Source organism: Tachypleus tridentatus, chromosome 13 (genome assembly GCF_004210375.1).
Source record: "Tachypleus tridentatus isolate NWPU-2018 chromosome 13, ASM421037v1, whole genome shotgun sequence".
Lineage (NCBI taxonomy): Eukaryota > Metazoa > Arthropoda > Merostomata > Xiphosura > Limulidae > Tachypleus > Tachypleus tridentatus.
In genome coordinates this window covers 109,992,243-110,012,454 of record NC_134837.1, presented here as the reverse complement: position 1 = coordinate 110,012,454, position 20,212 = coordinate 109,992,243, and the positions used below count along the sequence as shown (strand labels likewise).

General features: G+C 31.4%; 2 protein-coding genes across 14 annotated transcripts in view; both read right to left on the bottom strand.

Moving 5' to 3' along the window:
• LOC143236010 (transmembrane protein 132E-like) overlaps positions 1-10,047 on the bottom strand; it is a 60,865-nt gene extending 50,818 nt beyond the window's left edge. The window contains exon 1 of the mRNA XM_076474201.1: positions 9,746-10,047. Within this exon, the coding sequence (XP_076330316.1) occupies positions 9,746-9,800 (55 nt within the window). The 5' untranslated portion in view covers positions 9,801-10,047. The remainder of the gene's footprint in view (positions 1-9,745) is intronic.
• A 2,481-nt stretch (positions 10,048-12,528) lies between these two features.
• LOC143239705 (apoptosis-inducing factor 3-like) overlaps positions 12,529-20,212 on the bottom strand; it is a 146,191-nt gene continuing 138,507 nt past the window's right edge. For all 13 annotated transcript variants that reach the window (XM_076481104.1, XM_076481111.1, XM_076481102.1 and 10 more), the window contains exons 15-18: positions 18,427-18,525; positions 17,336-17,411; positions 16,850-16,954; positions 12,529-14,488 (exon numbers count right to left, since the gene is read on the bottom strand). In XM_076481104.1, the coding sequence (XP_076337219.1) occupies positions 14,437-14,488; positions 16,850-16,954; positions 17,336-17,411; positions 18,427-18,525 (332 nt within the window). In that variant the 3' untranslated portion in view covers positions 12,529-14,436. The remainder of the gene's footprint in view (positions 14,489-16,849; positions 16,955-17,335; positions 17,412-18,426; positions 18,526-20,212) is intronic.

The following is a 20,212-nucleotide window of genomic DNA, read 5'->3' as shown; positions in this document are numbered from 1 at the left end:
CTCTTTTGAGGAACTATACTTCTTCTATGATTTATGTAATAATATAGAACTAATTACAAAACAACATATCTACACACAGAACAACCAGTAAATCTATGAAGGAATGATGAAAACATTATAAAATACGAATTGAAATACTAATTTTAATTTAAAGGACCTGACACCTTTCAATATCACCTGGCTGGAATCTTCTTCAGATATATTTCCTTAGTGTGTAATACTCTTTACAGATTTCAAAAATGGTACAACAGTGCCATCTTACACTATTTAGAAAGATTATTATGCAAGCACTATACTGTCATAAAGAATATTTTTTTTGTATAATATCAAATATAGATCATTGGGAAACAAATTTTCCATAAATAGTGTTAACTTGGTCCTTTGTACAGATTTATTCTTACCTTTCTTGTTTATTATTTCTATTGATTCATGTAAATTTCTCCATTCAAACGTTTTAGGTTCTGCAGTGAATTTAGCATCATAATATGATCTCTCGTTGTTGTTGTTGTTATTCGATGACGCACAGCAGATTTGTTCGTTTCTTTCTTTTTTTGTTTTTGTTATAATGATTTTTGTGTTTCGTATTTTATTTATAGATTTGAAAGCTACACTGGTCCACTTCCTTTAGAATTAGTTACAGATCGTATCAGAAATTTTTAAACTGTAAATTAATCATAAGTTTTCTTTCTTGTATTTCTACTGTTTAGATATTTGTTTCTACATTTAGAAGTATAGTTTATTAATAATGGTAACTTCATTCCCTTGATTCATGGTAACGTTTTAATGAAATACAGTTTTCAGCAGTACCTTCTTTTTTCTGAAGATATTGAACATTCTCAATGTCATAATTTTAAACATATACTTTTTTTGTTCCCTGAAAGAAAGAGTGATTTGATTTGGTTTATGAAAACATACGCTGTTCAACTTTCTGTAGACCTTATTTTTTGGTTACCATGAAGGTCACGAATACCCAAAACTGACATCATAAAATGGCAACTGATCATTGTTTCCTGACTCATAAGTGAACTGAATCTAAATTATTCAAAAACTGGATGAAATTACCATTCACATTTCTTGTCCAGAAATCTAAGTTCTTGTGTAATATTTGAGACATTTCTATTTCGTAGTTATCCATGTATCTACACTGATACCATGTTTGTTTGTTTTTATAGTAATTACCTTTACAGATGAAATGCGTGGATGCAAGAATCGAACATCAAAATAAAGCCCAGGAGTTACGTAACTATGTGTAATTTTCACACATTCCATCTTTAAAGGTAATTTCTATAAATAAAACCGCCTCCAGTGGCACAACGGCATGTTTACAGACTTACAACGCTAGAAACCTGGTTTCAATATCCCTAGTGGACAAAGCACAGATAACTCATTATATAGCTTTGTGATAAATTACAAACAAATAAATAAAACCACAGCCTAAGTATTTGTTTCCCTATGTTGTCATCGTTACTTGATATTTATATAGGTAACTTTTGAAAAGAGAATGTTACAAACATTATTTATCAAATTAATATGGACAAGAAGTATGTTATACACTTTCACTCGGTTTTATGAACAATTTACATTCACTGAACCTTTTCTATCACATTTAAAGAGTACAGATCCAAATTTCAAATTCACTAACGAACTAATGACCAATTACCATTTTTTCAAGTCAGTGTCATACGTTACCGTCATGGTAATTCAAAATCCAAAATCTACATAACGTTGATCAACGTTGATGTGATTTAATATACCAAATAAGATCACTCTTTCTCTCAAAAGAGAAGCATTTTTAAAGCCATGACTTGTAGATTGTTCAATACTTGTTCAGACGAAGAAAGCAGTGCTGGAAAATTGCATTTTTTAACAAATACTACCGTAAGTGGAGAGATTCAAATTATCGTGATTAACAAACTACATTTCAAAATTAAGAAACAAACAACTAGAAAATAACAAGAAAAATATAACTTTCTATCCTAAAGTTTCTAACACGATCTGTAGCTGATTAAAAGTGGGTTGAGGTAGCTTTCAAACCATAAAGAACTTACGAAACATTTTCTTTGAAGGGATAGATAAAAATCAAAATATAGGGAACAAAGGGATTTTATGAAATCCCATGATAAGCTAGGAAATTATGTATTGGTCGAACAGGATGAGCACTGAGAACAAGAATAAACATTTTTGTGAAAAGGAAGAAACGAAACAAATCACAAAATGTGGTCAAATGCAAAAAATACATTATCAATTGAAACAATACTAAAATCACTGTTCAACTTAAAACTTTAAAACACGGAAATATACATAAATTAGTAGAAATATTAAAGACAAAAAATGAGATTATAAACCTAGATGAAGATTCAGGGTTACGTTACATATGGAAATATTGTTTCCTCAGGCATAATAAAAATTGTATTTCTTCATGACTATATAATAATATTAATAAATAGTTCTACCTGGCGCTATTGTACTATATTTATATTTTGTAAATTCTGGAAACACAGGAACCGATACATTTGGGTCGAGGTTTAGGTTCGTTCATAGGACCTGAGAGTTTGTTTGTTTGTTTTGAATTCCGCGCAAAGCATCACGAAGGCTATACGCGCTAGTCGTCCTTAATTTTGCAGTGTAAGAATTAGAGGGAAGGCAACTAGTCCTTACCATCCACACCGCCAACCCTTGGGCTACTCTTTTACCAACGAATAGTGGGATTGACCGAAACATTATAATGCCCCCACGACTGAAAGGGCGAGCATATTTGGTGCGACGGGGATTCGAACCCGCGACCCTCGGATTACGAGTCGAACGCCTTAACCCACCTGGCCATGCCGGGCCACATCTGTGTTAGCCGTCGCTAATTTATAAGTGATATGACTCTTAGGCTACCTTTTACAGTGGGACTGACCGTTATGGCTGAAAAAGTATGCCCGGTGAGATTCAAACCCACAATACACATTGCGATTTGGGCAAAAAGCAATATGCAATAATATGTCAGCAACACTAAGACACCGTAACAAACTGACAAAGCTTGCAAGGGCTGTTGAGACAGTGATTCAATTCATGATTTATAACATCGTTTCGTTCCTTACTTTTATAGATGTTATCATGAATAAAGCCTATATACAGTAATAAAATCTACCTAAGGACACATTTTAAAGCAAGAAATGTTTCTACCAAAACGTCTTAAAACTCAAGGATTCACCAATAGAAAGGTTTGAAAACCAAAACAGCAACACAGAGAACCATTTAAACAAAATAGCCACCCACAGATACATTTTAAATCTATAGGCCTTCTTTTAGAAACATAAGGAAACCAGCATATCTCTAACCATCTGCAAGTCAAAAACTATTCACAAAACATTTGAAACAAGCACACCGACTGGTAAAAGCATTCGACAAATATTATATCTCCAACAGAATCTATATAAAAACTGCACGTAAGTTCCATTTGAAACCAACATATCTTCAACTCGCAGCATCTGAAAGGGAGTAGATCCATCAATAAACAAGAAGGAATAGTGAACAGCCGTAGCACTTTAAATTCTTTTAGGCAGAATCTATGAGCCCTTTTTATTAGTAATAGTTTTGTGCACCAGTAACACCAAGCGTGAAGTGCGGGTATACCCGACTGGATTATATTATTCTTCAAGACCTCTACCAGCCTATCTCATACTGAATTTCTTTCAGACAGGATTGGAGTAAATTAATCTATGAGATCTTGGGAGTGGTCGAATAAATTAATCAAAGAGGTTTGCATTCGTGAGTCCAAAACTGTAATTATATCTCAAATCAGTCAAGAGATGAAAGAGCTATGAACTAAAAGTGTATATTTAATTAAAACACTCAAAAGCCTATATACCGCGGCTATATATTTCAACAGCAGCAGAGGCGACATCCAGAATCGCTTGAAAAAGCATAATATGTATTTACTTTAACATTTATACTAATACTCACTTTTTGTCTGTTATGAGAATGCAAGCGCATCTTACTATCTAAATGAATGTAAATATACTTTATCAGACGTGGATGTGCGTATTTTTTATAGCAAAACAATACTGTATTCTGTGTTTAACCTGGTAAATCCGTAGATTTTTCACCGTTCCACAAGGGGACGATATTTTATACAACAACATATTAAAAGCTTATCAAAAAATTAAAATGATAAACATATAATGTTAGGTTGTGGAATAAGTTTATTTACTGACTATACATATGCATCGTGAAAGGTTCGACAGACAAGGAAAAAGCAGGCCAACATTTTGTCACATTAACTGTAAGGCTTTTAAAACTTTAACCTGCATTTCAAAATTGTTCTAGGTAAACAGATTTATAATGGTTTAGTAGTTACGAATCAACATAAGAATGCATAACAAATTACACGTGTAATCTGCAAGTGTAACATGCTTGTGCTTGCTTATAACTATGACAAATAGAAGTGCCAGTGAGTACCTATTTTTGTGAATCATAAAGTGCTTGCAAATGATTAGCACTACTGATATGCTTTGCACGACAAAGTGTGCTTTGCATACTATTCTGAGTTGCCTGACCAATCCAAAATTGCTTCCATTAACCCTCTACAGTATTATGTATTGTAAAGATTAGCCCAAACTAAACTAAAGCCTTGTCAATGTTGTTTAAGTCTGCATATTTTACTGACAATCCATTTGACTCTACGAACTGGATCATTTGGAAAATTAAAAAACAATAACTCTGTATTCTTTGTCTGGTTGTTGTAACAACTCATTGCCGCACAGCTGAAACATTCATTTCAAAAAACTTGATCCCATATTCCAATACCAACAACTGCTTTGTGATTAGCAGATTGTCCATCTGCTACATCCAAAATGGAGGTATTTACTTTTCGGCTTGCCGGTAATATATGTATGACGTCGTATGCATAGGGTCTACATACCCTCACTATTACAGTAGAAACATTCTCCACCATTGCTTGAGTAGGGAAATCTACTATGGTAATCGTCTACTGTTAAAAACTTGCTAAAATATAGTCGTGGAAATAACACAGAGACAGCACTCTCGAGTAATGATGAACAATAAAGATTCCAATAACGATATGCAACAACAATAACAGGAACTTTTCATGTAGCAGTTTCCGGTTAACACACTAGAAAATGCACGAGTTGTAGTTCCCAATTAACGAGCACACTATGAAAACATTAGATTTGTTGAAGGTGGATAATGAAGGGCCTAAATACTTTTGTGGCACGCAGCACGATAAAATCAAAGAGGTCGAATTAAGTTTAAAACCTATTCCCTCAATGTTTTGAAAAATATTTGTTCGATCCCACACTACAGTAGCTACCACTTACAATAATTTTATAGTGTAGTCCAAGCAAACTGTTAGCAGTTGATCTACAACCTCGTTTGTTTTTTTTTCAATCTCCATTTACAGATTTTAAATTTTAAATTATCTTGTATGTTAGCTTTTCTCAGCGCACAACAATGGGCAACTATACGCATACAGTAAGACCCTTCTCATTAAGCACATGTATGTTTTCAAACAAAAAAGCAGCTTTTTTCAAGTAAAACAAATGTGTCTAAAACATTCTTGCTAAATGTTCTTGCTAAGAAATTATTTCTTTCTTTATAAAAATATTTACTTTGGCTTCCTTTAATTTCCATGATTAGAAAAGCCCACAAGTTCTGCGGTTATGCAAAAGGCGCGTTTAAATAGCTAAAGCGAAAATGCCACAGATGTATATTGTACAATATTATGTCGGTTCGGTGGTAACAGAAACAAAATTTGGAATTTTCAGGGTTATGTGTTACACTATACTAAGTACATTCAGTTACTACCAGATTAACCTGTTGATTGACAAGTATTTCAGCTACTACGGCATCTCCAAACCGAGTTCAAAATACAACTCTAATGCTTCTTCATTTTGTAACTTTTTTCGTGACGCTATTTTGGATCGAAAGTGAAACAATTTGTAAGTAGGTCAAACGCATGTCTTTAAACACATATTGAGAACACAGTAGTGAGAACGAATTAACTCGTCCGTTACCGATTGGCTTGGACGAGTTATCACGTCTATGGCACTGAACAGGTTAATCAAAGCGAAGAGGGGGTCAAACCGACCTTTATCAACAACATATTTCACAACAAAACTCATCTGTGTCTAAAACGCGACATGTAATCTGTGTGCCTCTCACTAGGTGCAAGCGTTCATAATTAAATATTTCACCAAAATTATGTGCTTTAATTAATGCTCTATTCTATGGCTTTTTTTTACTGTCTTAGTTTAATATTTTTTGAGCTCGAGGAAGCCTGTATATTTACATACACTAGTAAATCAACACAACAAATAGTAAGCCTACCTACCGAAACATCTGGATATACTTCAACAGAAACAATTGCAAATAAAGAAACAAACAAACACAGAGAGACATGAGAAAAATACCCATAGAAACCAGCAGCCTTCTGGTAGAAATATCCAAATACTAACATTTCACCCCAATAGAAACTTTTGCAAATCAGCAAAACGACACATAAATATATTTGAGACCAGATCTTCTGGGATTTGAAAACAAGCAGATCCATTAATACATACATTTCAAAAGCAGCAAGTCTACATTCAGTACTTAACTACTAGCAAAACTATTTTAAATAAGAACACCACAAACACAGGGTGTCCAAAAAGTCTGAAACCGTAGGTGATTTACAGCTTTTCTTAATTTCGGATACATCACTGGTTATGGCGCTGTCAAAATATGAAAATGTCGATTTATTCCTGTTGTATGGTAAGGAAGGTTAGTCCCAACAGAAGATAACTGAATTTAATAAACAGAGAAAGAAAAGAAAATTCACTCACTGGAAGACCAAACATTTGAAGCAACGAATTCGCTTCAAACTAAGGATCATTGACAATGAAGCGAATATGCTTCGCAGTGTTAAAATAATGGAAATAGGAACTACCGACTCTTAACTTGTTTCGAATTACAAGGATAGCATGTGGATCACATTCTGTAAACTTCGTTGAAGTGCCTATAGTTCCACACTTTTCGGACACCCTGTATATGCACTTGAAAAACCAGTAATATGCCCAAAAAACTTTCTAAAGTAGCAGCTTACCAAAGACAAACTTACAATGCTTAGTCTTATATCTGGACTGGAGCTGAATATTTTATCGACGATGACGGAGAAAGAATGAATTATTTGCTGACGGGACTCGGCATGCCCAGGTGGTTAAGGCACTCGACTCCGAGAGTTGCGGGTTCGAATCCCTATCCTACCAAACATGCTCGGCCTTTCAGCCGTGGAGGCGTTATAATGTGACGGTCAATCCCACTATTCGTTGGTAAAATAGTCCAAGAGTTGAGGGTTGGTGGTGATGACTAGCTGCCTTCCCTTTAGTCTTACACTGCTAAATTAGGGACGGTTAGCGCAGATAGCCTTCGCGTAGCTTTGCGTGAAATTCAAAAACAAACAAACCATCTATTGACAATATATAATGTCCTCGTAGAAACACTGACATCCGAAGTTTATTCACTGACATTAACTGGTTTGTAGTGTTCTAAATCTATGAACGTTCCTGGTCAAATTCTATATTTTTTCGATTTATAGGCGTTAATCGCAATTATTGCTTCTGAGGCCTATAGCACACTGACTGTAGTGGACAAATAATAATCTCCTATTACTGTCTCTCGACTAGTTGCTTTTATCACGCGGGTTTCTTGAAGTTTTAAGAAAGTTCGATAACGCTGGCGTTTTCGTAAAACAAGTATTGTTGATTCTTACTCTCAAGAATCTTCTACAAATTTAGGAAACAGGCGGAACTTGGGCAATGTGCATCGTTACATACATAGTATACGTTACATGTATTAAAAAAAACTATACTGAAATAATAGTAGGCATTAAAATAAACTATAAAATCTTTTGTTTGTTTGTTTGTTTTTTGAATTTCGCGCAAAGTTATACGAAGGCTATCTGCGCTAGTCATCCCTGATTTTGCAGTGTAAAACTAAAAGGAAAGCAGCTAGTCATCACCACCCACCGCCAACTCTTGGGCTACTATTTTACTCACGAATAGTGATATTGACCGTCACATTATCACGCCTCCACGCCTGAAAGGGCAAGCATGTTTGGTGAGACGGGGATACAAACCCGCGACCCTCGGATTACAAGCCGAGTGCCTTAACCTACCTGGCCATTCTGGGCCTATATATAATCTTCTTTACTTTCACTCAAGGGTTCTTAGAAGTAATAATAGTAAGAATAATTACGATTTTTAAAGTAAATTCTGTTATAGAAACGTGATTACACATTGCTGGTGGAACCAAACCTTTAAATATTCCTGGATTTATTATATTTTAATAAGTAAATTCGACTGTTATGGAAACATATTTAAGATGTAAAACGAGGAATCTTAATGGATCTGTGTTATACGTAAGTACGTTCTGTGACTGCGGAAAACATTTATGATACATGGTTACAAAAACTTACTATATTACCTTTCCGTTTTCCGTTAAGTAAATTTTGTAGCTATGGAAACAACTGTTTGCTTTTTGAATTTCGCGCAAAGATACTCGAGGGCTATCTGCGCTAGCCGTCCCTAATTTTGTAGTATAAGACAGGGAAAGCAGCTAGTCATCACCACCCACCGCCATCTTTTGGGCTACAATTTTACTAACGAATAGTGGGATTGACCATCACATTATAACGCCCCCACGGCTGAAAGGGCGAGCATGTTTGGTGGAACGGGGATTCGAACCCGCAACCCTCAGATTACGAGTCGAACGCCTTAACCTACCTGGCCATTCTGGGCCAGTAATGGAAACATGAATAAATTGTTATTAGTACTAACACGGATATCTTCACGGATATATTTTAATTGTGACTAAATAAATCTAAATCAGTTTTTAAGCACACTTATCTATTATTACTGTAACTAAATTGACTTGTTTCATTTCGGCATCTATTTATTTAATATTAGTGGAGAATACACTGACTATGGAAACGGTTCTTTGGCTCCGTCTTAAGATGACTAGGTGAGAAGAAATGATGATGAATTTTAGTTTTTAACAAGTCAATTTATGTATTGACATTTATTTGTTTTAGTTTATTTTACAGATAAGAAGCGGATACGACTTTAATATTTTTTTTATCTTTCGCCAATGATATAACCCTTTTATAACATATTTAAAAATTAATATTACATCAAGTATTACCATTCGTAGATCAGAAATCGAACTTTATTGATACAAATTTCATAATCCAATCAGTTTACTACCCGCCAATTAAATATTTGTGAAACTCTCTGGAAAGAAAGCAAAATCTGCACGTAAACAATGAAAATGCAAAACTTTGCTTTACACATTTTTTTTTTCCAAAAGTTTTGACTTTAGTGAAAAGTACACATCATTAACTTATAAACCAAATTCTAGGTAATTTAGAAAACTCGACACCACTATATGTTTTGTGTCCTAGCAGTCCTCGATAAAATTGGTGTGGCGTAGTTCACACATGAACATAATAATATTTATTCTTTTTTTTATTTTCACTCAAATTACCTTATTCACATTTGATATTTTCATAATTCAACTTCAAAAATAAGATATCTCTCAACAACGGAAAGACGGATACATTAACTCTTTTAGCGTGTTAGCTGAAAGGTTATTTAAATTTGTAAGCAATTTTGCTGATAAGTGATATTTTTAATGCCGAATGTAGGTAAGCTTATAAATTTACTATAGTATTAGTAAAAGTAATTCATGTTGAAGTTGCGTTTACCTGTCAGAACAGAGATCAGCGTTCCAAAAAGAGAGAGCAGTCGACCACCATTCATTGTGCCAATTTATGGGCTTTCTTGCCTCAGTTCATCAAATGCACAAACATAAAAACGAGGTATATTGAAAAGTCCGTTAGATAAATAAAGTTTTGTTGCTAGAAGCGGAGGAATGGCAACTGTCATGGCGTTAAAAGAAAATATGTCCCTTTTTAATAAATAAGCCAACATTTATCATCATACTAGGACAGTTATCTGTAGTCTTTTACTGTGTTGACGGTGGATACCAGCGTCCCTACTAGCTTGCCTGCAGATTGGTGAGAGGAATGTATTCCTACACGCGATGCACAATGATCTTTTGAGAAATAAACCACAGCTTGCAAATTTTTGTGTGTTTTGTTATTTATAATTAAAATATTATATTTATGAAAAATAAAAAAACATGTTATTAGAATCTGTAGGTAAACTACCTGAAATTATTTTCATAGCTCTATATTTTACTGCGGAAAATTGGCATTACAAGAAATGCTGTTCTATTTCCGCGAAGCAAAAAAAAAAAAAAGTTTGTATTAACGATCTGTTCGGGATACATAAAAGGTGGACTGGTTAATTTGTAGTACGAATTTCGTTAACTGAAATAAACATTTACAAAAGATGAAATTTTTCGATACTTAACTTCAATACTTAGTCTTTCCCAGAGGGACAAAAATGAAATTATAATTACAATAAAAAATGATAAAATACTTTCAGAAAAAAGTATTACAGTTCTGAAGATGCCAATTTTCTTTGCTAAAGTTCTCTATAGGGAAGATAAATAAAAATAACATGGAAAAATATTTTACAATTTGAAACTACTATATCTTGCTCAACTTTTCTTTTATTGATTACTAATATTATAATATTAAGCCTCCAGTGACTGAGCAGTAAGTCTGAAGATTTATAACGTTAAACATCTGGATTCGATAACCGTGGCGGGTACAACACGTAAATCTCATTGTGTAACTTTGGGCTTAACTACAAAAACAAATACTAAATAGCCGTTGAAATAATTCAAGATACTATCATAAAAGTAACTACTAATACATATTAAGTCTCAAATATGTCATACGAAAAATAATGAGAAACCATAATTATTTTGTGATGTATAAAAACTGGAAACGGAGTAAACAGTCTTGCATAATTCCATTTCAAAAGTATAGTTAAACTCTCTTTTTTATTAAAGTAAAAGCATACAAGTCATTTTAAATGTTAACTGTTCCATTAGTTTGTTGAAATACATCATTTAATGCCTCAGGTTGATTCACATCAGTTAGCACTGACACTGGATTTACTTTCTGGATTACTTTTTAGCTTAAATATGATACATTTAACTGGTTTTTATTTGCTGTTGTGTTGCCTTTTCAAAGGTAATAAAATGAAATTATATGGTCAATATGACTAAATAGATATTTTCATAACACATATAATAGTTCGCTGTTCGTAAACAAGCTTTATTTTAACATTGAAGTCCTTTAGTATAATTTGTTTTGTAGCTAACTGTTGCCAATAAGTCTTACTACATAAAATAATTATATTTACCCCCCCCCCAATATACATATATTTAATAACATCTGATCTTCAAAAACGAAATAAAAGATATTGTGATGAATACTGTCATAACGAATCCAGGTTGAAATGGTTGGAAACTAACTAGTTAGTAAGATAAAATGACTGAGGGGTAACAATATGTTATTAGTCTGTGGGAATATTGGATTAAATGGATAATAAATTAAACAGATGAAACTTGAAAAGGAACAATGCTTGAATATACACACACACAATTATTTTAAATGATTAACATTGTCTTGTTTGTATTTTATGCTCAAAACTGCACAATGTATTAGTTGCTTGTAGATATTAAAATTATTATTTTCTTTATAAGGTCAAAAGCTTATCACTGAACCATGGAGAGGTGTCACTGCTTTAAATAGTCAGAAAATATACACGTTTGAATAGTTCACAGTGCTTGCTCAGTAATAATACACACAAATATTAATAGATAACAGTTCTTGAGTGAGAAAGGTTGAAGGTTGGAAGGCTAAATGCATTTGAGAAGCCAGAGAGGTTATGGTTTTGAATGGTTAGCAGTACTGGAGTCACAAAGGTGTATACATGAAAGGTTACCTGTGTTTGATCAGTTGGAGAAGGTAAAATAATAGAGTTAGGAAGTTCTAGTTGTGAATGTTTAGTCTAACTGAAAAATTTGTATGAATGTAGGTTTGAAAGGTTAATATCACTTGATTAATTAGTAGAAATAAACTTCTGATCAGTTTACAGGAATTGTTATTGTGGTTTGCCAATAAAAGATAGGTTACTGAAGAAAAATAAGACTTATATTTGAAGTTAATTCCATGAAAGCTGTTTTACTGACAGTAATGAGCTTTAATTTTCCTTTTACCAGTGATTAAACGTCAGAAGCAAATGATGGCACATGCTCATAATGATTTTTAAAATTTTTAGTTCTTTTTGTGTGCTTGAAACAGTTTGCATTCCACTCAGGCTGCTGAATGTGTAATTACTCAAAAGGCAGTTTATATTAACTAAAATATCATGAAAAGGAAAATATATTAACAGAGATTAAAAAATGTTTACTTTGCTGCACAACAGTGTAAGCATAATATGTAGAAACTGTTTCAGTTCTGAATATCCTAATGGAGTAAAGTACAAATTTCAACTGAAATTTCCAATACACTACAAAAAATATTTTCTAGATAAATATGTATGGTAAATAATAACATTCAGAGGCTGGTAAAAATTTATTAAAAGTTGTATTTATTGTTTTTTCAAATTCTCTTCTAATTATTTGTAACACAAACAGTGAAGAAAAGAAGTGCAAAATGTACAATGTACTGAGAAGATCATGATAAAACTGTATTGGAAAGACATGCACAATTATAAGTTCCAAGTGAAATTGATTTGCCGGGAAAGATGTATTTCTTAAAACTTAAATAAGTAAAATTTAATATAAAGGATTTCTTTTAAAGAAAGTGATTTACCCATGGGAGGTGGAGTCTATATCATTTTTATTTTTATAGTGTGCTATGGTTGAGTTCTAAGTGTAAAAATCAATTACATGAAGACTCGCCAGATGCTAAATGTTGAAATGTGTTTAAGAAATAATGTAAGCTATCCTGAATTTTAAATAAGAAAATGAACCAGGTAAAACTTGTTACACTATAAAAATAGAATAACTAAGTTGTGTATGTTACACACCTAAAAAACAGGTATATATTGGTATAATTGTTTTTGTAAACAAGAGTATTTTTTATTCACATTATTCTGAAAGCTTTAAAATAAAACACACTTTATGATTCTAAGATATAAAATTTCTTAAAACAGTTCATAAGTCAATGGTCAAAATTATAATAACATACTGAGAGTCACAAATTAATTAACTGTATTTACTTTAACCAAAACAATATAAACACCAACAGCAAAATTTCACAATGGTTTTGGTTCTATCCAGAAGATTTATAATAATCTAGAAACATATTCAATACACAAGTCTGATATTCAATGATTTATAATTTCTAAATGATAACAGAGCTACACCTATCTATGCAGCTTAATAATTTTAATGAACAGTTTCATTTACTGTTTTCTAAAAACTCTGAAGACATTAAAGTTGGTTATTTTGTTTAACAAAATTAACTATAAAAATAGAATTTGTAGTGTACTATATTATAAAGAAAATACCTGCAGTTATAAATATAGAATGTACTACATGTTATAAAACAGCTTAAGGACAAAGTATCAAGAAAAATTCAAAAGATTTGTATTCAAAATATTTAATATATACTGATTATACAAAACATCCATGCATATCTGAATCACAATTTTCAGCTTAACTTGTGTAACATAAAACAGTTACTAATAGCAACTAATAAGAAATATTTATCTAAGTTATTGTGTCTGAAATTAATAAATTAAATAGGTTGAACAATCTCCGAGTTTTATATATTTTTATTTTTAAAAATAAAAATGATCTTTCAATCTAGTGTTACCTCAAAACATCATTCTTCTTTTATTAAAAATATATAAAAACTTTGCAATTGTTCAAACTATTAATTAATTTGATATTTTTGCCACTTATATGTTTTTAATAATATATTTCTGAAATTGATAAGCTCAACAAAATATTAATACCTAAAAACTGTTACAATCTACAAAATTCTTTAGACTTTACTTGTTAGCTTAATAAGAAAACAGTTAATTTTTTTTACAACAGAAAGTCTTTTCCATTAATTAAAAGTAAACCAGACATTTTTTAATCAGTAGAAAATATTTTTGATGAGTTAGGGTGAATAAGAAGTTAATTTACTTTAAAAACAACATTTTAATTACGGTTGAGACAAACAAAATACACAAACTACTTTGAAAACCAGATAATTAAAACATTTTTTTCCTTAAGTGAAATAAATTACCACAGTGTAATAACTTTTCAAATCTTTGATTTTTTAGAAAACCAAATACATTTCAACATTAAAGTTGACCAGTCAGTTTCACCAAAACCAAAATCCTTCACCTAAATAAACAAAGTATTTCAAACTCAATGCAGCTATAACATTAAATATATGCATTTACAACATTAATAGGTTTGATACTTTTATTTTTAATGCTAACATTACAACAATGAAGTTGTTAAAGTAAACAGAACTTAATATATGCCTCCAGGTGGCACCTTCTCTAACCAGGCCTTGGGATCCTTCCTGAAATGAAATAACATACTGTGTTAGTGTTTAAATCAATGAAGAAAGAAAAACAAAAACAAGTTTTGTTAAGTTTCAAAATATCAAATTTCATAAAGATGTATACTCTGCAAAATGCTATATATGCATTAATTTTACACTTTCAATATTAACTGGAAATTTCTAGCTGTAATATTTATTTATAAGTTTGTATGTTCAAAACTAGTTCAAAAAATTTGGTTGCATACAATACATATATCCTTTTACATAATATTCCACACAACATAAAAATACTGGTTGCAAATAACCAAATTTTCAGGTTTTGTTGAATTTTTTCACATAATAGCATTAATTCAAAATCTTGACAATGCACAGGACTAAAAACTAGAAGTGACTAACTTATAAAAGTCCAGTGGATGTGTGTTGAGCCAGTGATTAAAGCATACTGGCATTTGTTTGCCAGTTGATAACTCAGACATGGCTATTAAGTACAATAAGTCAAAAAGAGCATGTCATGGCCTTTTAGAGAGTTACATTCAAAATTTAGTTAAAACATGAATTAACTTCTTGACTTTATAAAAAAATATATAAAACATCCTCAATCTCTCCAGGTATGAGAAATGTGACATTTGTTCTCTAGGTCTTTTTTAATTTATTAAACACCTCTCTTAGAAGTATGTAATTGAACAAAAATTACTAATTATAATAGACATATTACTAAAGTAAAATGTAAATTTTATAGCTCTTAACCTGATTTGTTTACAGTGCCACAAACCAGAAACATCAGACCCACTTGACACAACAACTTATCACATACTTTCTTTCACAAATTGCTAATGGTTCTAATCTATCAAATTATATATGATATTGTTTTCTGTAAAGAATATTATCTAATTTGCCTTTAGGTTTAAAATTTCTTTTGCAGTATTCACATCAACTAGTTAAGTTTTAACAGTTCTTATAACATACTTAGAAAGACAGATAAATTATAAGTTATAAAACAGTTTACTCTGTACATGTTATCATTTTGGGTCCTTAGATGCATTATTCAAATGAGTAAAAATTACTTACAGGGTGGCCCGTAAGTCCCTACCCATCCATATGTTATTAGTTATATTCTGTTATGCATGTATTATAAATTTGTTTCTTTTCACTGCAGCATTTGGAACAATAACCCCTGCTATGTTGAGGAAAATGTCTCACAGAACATGGTGTCGCTTAATATTGTGCAGCGAGGATACATAAGATATATGGATGGGGAGGGACTTAGAGGTCACCCTGTATAGTATCAGTACCATTAGTATTAAAAAACCAGGCTTAAATTTCATTGACTGCAAAAACAAAACACAAACAGATAAATAGTGTAATTCTTGTTTTTCATGTATATTCTTTACCTATTGTTATAATAACTAAAATATAAAAATTGGAAATTTATTAGGTCAGATTAAGGTTAGATAATAATTCTTCATGAGGTATGTTTACCTCATGTCTTACATACTTCAATATGGTAACTTGAACTATACATTTTCTGAGTGAATCATAACTTGTATAAGGGGATTATTATTTAAACATAGGTCAAAGGGCAGTAAAACAATAGAAATTAAGTATAAACAGCTGTATCCTGTTAGGAACTTTATACTGTTTAGGATAAACAACTGTAATTGTCTTTTACAATATGCAACTATTATACAAAGAAAAAAGTGTAATTTAAATTTCTCTTTTTTTTTTTATGGTTGTTATGAGGTCAGTCAAAATGACCATGTAGAGTTACAGTATATAAAATAATTACTAAATACAGATAAAGAATGGTTGATATCTATTTAATAGGTTTTAGGGATTGTGGAAATGAAATTTGGTAAATTTTCAAGTGAAAAAAAATATTTTTAATCTTCACATGAAAATCACTTTGTACAAGAAGTAGTTAATATTTCGACTCCATATATTGAAGAATAAATTTGTAGTATAAATACTTAATTTAAAAAAAAAATTTTTTTTATATGCAAAACACTTGTAATGTTTACTGAAAGATTACTTAATTTCACGATGGTACACAAAATATAATGAAAGCTACAAAATGGAAAATCTGATGGTTACTTTGGGATTACAAGTTTGGTCATATTGGCTGAGTTTGTAGTACGAGGGTTAAGAAGGAATATTTTCCCAAACTTCTGTTTGATTCTCATTTTGCATTTATGGTGATGAGCAGATTAGTCTTTGAATTTTTTATTTTAATAGCAATAGTTTAAAAAAGAAATAATTTTAAAATATATCTCAAAGACTACAACAATACTTTTCACTAAATAATATACTAATAGAGATCACTGAATCAAAATATTTTTGAATAACATGACCAAAATAAACAGTTACAAAAAGCTTACTCACATGATTTCACATTTAGTAAGAGTCTTTCCACTATACAAATAAGCTGCAAACTGAGCAGCAACAGGATCCCTACCCACTGTTGCCACAGCAACAACAGATGTTGCTCTGGAATACAGAATGAACAAAGATAACAATAATTACACAATTTGTCCAATACCTTGCAAATATTTTAAACAATCAATATTAGAATGTATAAAACTGTGCATATGGTTTGTAATTTATTACTACCCTCAAGAATACAAATATGAATTGAATAATAAACAACAGTTATCAAACTTCAAATAAATAAGGTGTTTAACTTTTGCACAAAAAAATATTGTAGCACATTGCTAAAACCACCAGGTATTTTTTAAAGATGATTTGTAAATTTCTTAGGCTCAGAATTTGTATAGTGGCCCCATAAGCTTTAAAATAAAAAGACATAACCAAACGGTATTATTAAATGTATACTTAAGTTACAAAAAAATAATTTCATACTATATTCACCTGGTGTAGTAAGCAACAAACTGAAGATCATCGAGACTTCCATCGATGATTACATCATCAAATCCTGCCCCATAACCTAAGATAGAATCCAATACACATTTACCCAATAAGAAACTCTAGTCATAAAAAATCTGATAAAAACAATTGTAAACAATCAGTATCCAAGAAGAAAATTTATATTAGTCAGAAACCTGGAATATAACTAACTGTAGTCAGAACTGTTGAAAATTAACTTTGATTAGAATAGAATCCTGGAAAAATAATTAAAATTTAGCTGAAGTTATAGCCTAAATGAATTCAATGTCTCAACAAGCAGAGAATAAGGTAATCATTATTCTAGAATATAATCAAAATGTTGTTAGTCTTAGGAAAGTCTAAACTTAGTCAGTATTCTAATAAAAATCCTAAAACTAGCCAGTGCTAGTAACTATAAGTAACTATAGGCAGAATCCTGGAAAAATAATTAAAATTTAGCTGAAGTTATAGCCTAAATGAATTCAATGTCTCAACAAGCAGAGAATAAGTTAATCATTATTCTAGAATATAATCAAAATGTTGTTAGTCTTAGGAAAATCTAAACTTAGTCAGTATTCTAATAAAAATCCTAAAACTAGCCAGTGCCCTGAAAAGGAAACTAAACAGTCATTATCCCCAAATTAAAATTTTAAATCTATTCAGTATTCTAGGAAAGACCCTAAATTTAATTGTCATAGGAAAGAACCTAATGGTAATCATCATAGACAAAATTAAATGAATAAAGTCACTATCCTGAACATAGATATAGAAGGTATAAAAAAAACACAAAAAACCTCAATTTAATTAGTATTATAATATTTACTTAAATCAAGTCACTATCCCAGATAAAACTACATGCTGTCAATATCATAGAACAGTATATGATAGATATGTGAATAAAAAGAGTTAATCAGCATCAGCCAGTGATTTAATCAATCCAATTCTGTTAATAAAATACCTTGCTTTTCATTACCTAAAACACTTTACAAAAGAAACAAAAATACAGTAATTATACTGAAAATAATAACACAGAAATAAATTAATGTGCTACAAAAACAATAACGTTATCAACTAACCTGCATACCGAATACTTTTTCCAAACACCATGCACCAGAAGAATGGAACAGTGTATAATTCTTGGTTTTTTCCTAGCATGTTTAATGCTGCTGTCCGACCTTCCATAAAAGAAGAGATAAATACACAATTTAATACCTACATTAAATTTTCAACAGTTAGTACTGTACTCCTAACACAATCTTTGATGTCACTTGCTCTGGGGCTAAATTTTGCCATTTTCCAATAAAGAATTTCAAATCAGTTGTCACCATTTCAGTACAAGTTTCTTCTAGTATTCAGGTAAAAAGACTAATTATTTTTGCAATCATGACTACCTCACATTCCAATGTGCAAATAAAAGTACCATGACAAGTCTAAACAAATCATAAAGAAAATTTTATGAAAATGGAAACAAAAAGTAGTATTTTGTGTTTGTATCTATATTATATATGTATGGTACAGAGGGCTGATATGGACATTAAAAGTTTTCATTTTAAAACATAAACTAATATTGTGACCTCCTTGAAGATCTACAAAGGCTAAAACATTAATTGTTTTGTGTCTTTAACCCTTTCTGCGCAGTTGGCACTTGAGGCTTGAACCACGTGTATTCATTGTTTACTTGGGATTCCCAGCAGGTATTTAAACTGGAGGTCATGTGATTACTTTGTTTTCTAGCCTGTGTAGATCATACTGTTCGTTGCTTTAGAAGACGCCTTCCTTGCATATTCTGTTGATACTTGCGATGTTGTTACAATGCCAAAAGGAAAAGCTTATACCACTAAAGAAGTAATCAATATTATTTGTAACGATGAAGAGAGTGACAAAGAGTTTAAGCCAGATGATAATGAAAGCTTACTTGTAACGGATGAGAGTGATAATGAAGACATTCATAGCCTGGAATCTGCCCCTGCTTTAGGTAAGCACGTGGTGTAGTTAGGGTCATATAACTTATTGCATAAACTGACAGACCAAGGCTAGTTCTTGTTAATGGATATATAATATATTGTGCAGACTGCAAGAGCGACAGTGAAAACCTGGTATCTCCAATATTATTCAGAGAGCTGATTATTCAAAATTTGCAGGAGAGATATGTTAGCAAAGCCAAACAAAAAGGAAGACCAAGTACTGATAAAGGTCAGCATTTAGTGGAAAGACATAGTATTGGACAATATTAGGACAAAAAAACACAAACCTGATTGTACTGTTTGCAGCAATAGATACACAGCTGGATGGAAAAGAAAGCAGACTAATTATTTCTGCAAACAGTGCAATCTCCCCATGTGCTTTTTACCATGAGATATATCATAACCATAAAGACTATCGACGGGCTGCTGCACAAATTGTATACAATTTATAATAAATTATTGCACTTTACATGGCACTTCTTCATTGTGTATCAGGGTGTCTTCCTTTATTCCTGTTATTCTAATGTATTGAATTTAACATATATAGTATTGGCTACAATCACCGAAAATTTCAGGGACTTTTGTTGAGTTATTGCCGAGATATCATGCTTTTAGTACTGATACCGTAATTAGTTGAAGTATCAAAAATATATATTCAGCGCCATGCCAAACATTACAATGTTTTATTCAGTGCCGAAAGGGTTAAATAAACATTTTTAATACCCACATCAACTGTCTCTACTGTAAATATATATTTACTTTAAGTACGTTCCTCATTGCCATGAAGTAATATTATAAGGTTTCAATTAATGAAATCTGACAAAACATTGTACACTAATGGACATGACATTTTTGATACAATTGGTATTATACTGCACTTTTTTTATTCTATTTTCAT